Below are 1,933 nucleotides of genomic sequence, written 5' to 3'. Positions count from 1 at the left end.
TTAGTGCACTGGTTGGTCAGTGTGACTCGCCAACTCATTAATGAGGTCAAGGGTCACAGGCTGGTCGTTGGACTTTTCAATGTTTACGTTCATTCTGTGACCTTGACATTATTATTGCAAGGCCACCAACGTTGGCGTTATAGTACTAAAGCAATCGTATTTTTTCTAATGTCGCTCAAGCGCTCGGATTTTTATATAATTTTTATTAAAGGAAAAACAATTTGTGCATTAACGGCACTGGCTGTTTTTTAATAACTTGATGGCTCTCATGAAAGTTTTTTCATTAAAGTCTCATAAAAAATCTTTGTCGGATTAATCAATTTAGTTATTTTTATTGTAGCTAAGATTTATTTCAAATATGACTAACAAGCTAAGCGTATTTTGACTAATGTTTCTGAACTTAATCTAATTGTTGAAAATAATTTTGCGAAATAAATAATCATTTTCTGAAATTAACGTTAGAGTTATTATTTACTTTGATAAGCAAACATGTTTATGTCTAACTTGTATTTTCGGGTGCAACGTGTTTGTGTGTACTCAACATTGATATCGCAGATACAACTGCAGATACAACTGCAGATACATGAGCAGATACAATTTTATTCAGCTGATACAACGAAGTCCAAGAAAATCTGCATTTTAGTGTTTCATTTTATGAGCAATACGTCGATAAACAATTAAAGCAGCCCATCATGTGTACCATATATTGCACATCAACAGTGAGTAAGAGAGTGAGTAAGCGAGTGAGAGAGTGAGCAAGTGAGTGAGAAAGTGAGTGAGCGTGTGAGTGAGTGAGAGAGAGAGAGAGAAAGTTAGTGAGTGAGCGAGCGAGCGAGCGAGAGAGTGAGCGAATGTGTAATGAGTGAATGTGTAATGAGTGAGTAAGTGAGTGACAGCGCGTGTTCATTACAAAGGTGACGTAAAATGATAATAACAACAAAATAACGATAATGACGATGATAAAAATAAGGAAGATGATGATGGAAACGACGACGAAGAGGATGACAGCGCGGACTTTAATTAACCGCCGCCAAAAACTGGAAATAAATCATGGCACAAACAATATTTTGTGTTTCCGCGTCTGTTTATGTGCGTCTGCGTTTGCGTCTGTGCTTGCGTACTGGGCAACCATCAGAAGCATTATCTCGTTTTGTAAGCGGTTAACGCTGAAAGTAGGATAAGCAAGACTGGCAGCAAGTGGGGCGTTGATGAGTGGATGTCTGATTTCTATGGCATTATCATGATGATAGATCTTTTCTCCCTTCTCTATCATTTTGTTTTTTTTCTTTCTCTCTTTCTTTTCTCTCTCTCTCTCTCTCTCTCTCTCTTTCTCTCTCTCTTTCTCTTTCTGTCTTTCTTTCCCTCTTCCTCTCGTTCTATGTAGCTTGTGGTGTTTCATGGTGTCTGTACTTGTATGTTTCTGCCGTTTGTATATATTTCTTTTGTCTGTTTTTAACGTTTTTATGCGTATCCTAATACGATGTGTTAAACAGAATGAAAAAGGAACAAATAAAGTAAAATAAAATCAAGAAAAAACAAAGAAAAAACAAAAAAAACTAAAAGGTAGGAGGGAAGGTGATTAATGGAATGTTACAATACGATTGATCAAAAGTTTTCAAATCTGATAACTGCCACTGTGATGACTCTCAACTGAAGGCGGTGACGATGACGACGATGATGATTATGACGATGATGGGGATGATGACGATGATGATGAGTATGACGATGATGATGATGACGACGGCTGCAACGTAGCGTAGAAAACAATATAAAAAAATTGAAACATGAAAGATAGATGAAAACCGCTGTCTAAGATATACGGACCCGTCATATTCTCGGACATTCTGGAATATTTTATAGACACCCATGAACATAAAAAAATTTTAGTTTGGTGGAAAAATTGAATAAATTTATGCTCTCTGACATAAAATAA

General features: G+C 36.4%; 1 protein-coding gene across 1 annotated transcript; it reads right to left on the bottom strand.

The window, feature by feature from the left end:
* HELRODRAFT_168311 (hypothetical protein) lies at positions 1-1,273 on the bottom strand (the record flags this gene model as incomplete). Its single annotated transcript, XM_009014185.1, has 3 exons — positions 1-101; positions 505-632; positions 1,122-1,273. The coding sequence occupies 3 exons, from the start codon at positions 1,271-1,273 to the stop codon at positions 1-3; spliced, it is 381 nt and encodes a 126-aa protein (XP_009012433.1).
* Between the last annotated feature and the right edge of the window lie 660 nt (positions 1,274-1,933).

The sequence above is a fragment of the Helobdella robusta genome (assembly GCF_000326865.2).
Source record: "Helobdella robusta unplaced genomic scaffold HELROscaffold_13, whole genome shotgun sequence".
Lineage (NCBI taxonomy): Eukaryota > Metazoa > Annelida > Clitellata > Rhynchobdellida > Glossiphoniidae > Helobdella > Helobdella robusta.
The sequence above is the reverse complement of the archived record's forward strand: the minus strand, read 5'-3'. Positions and strand labels throughout refer to the sequence as shown.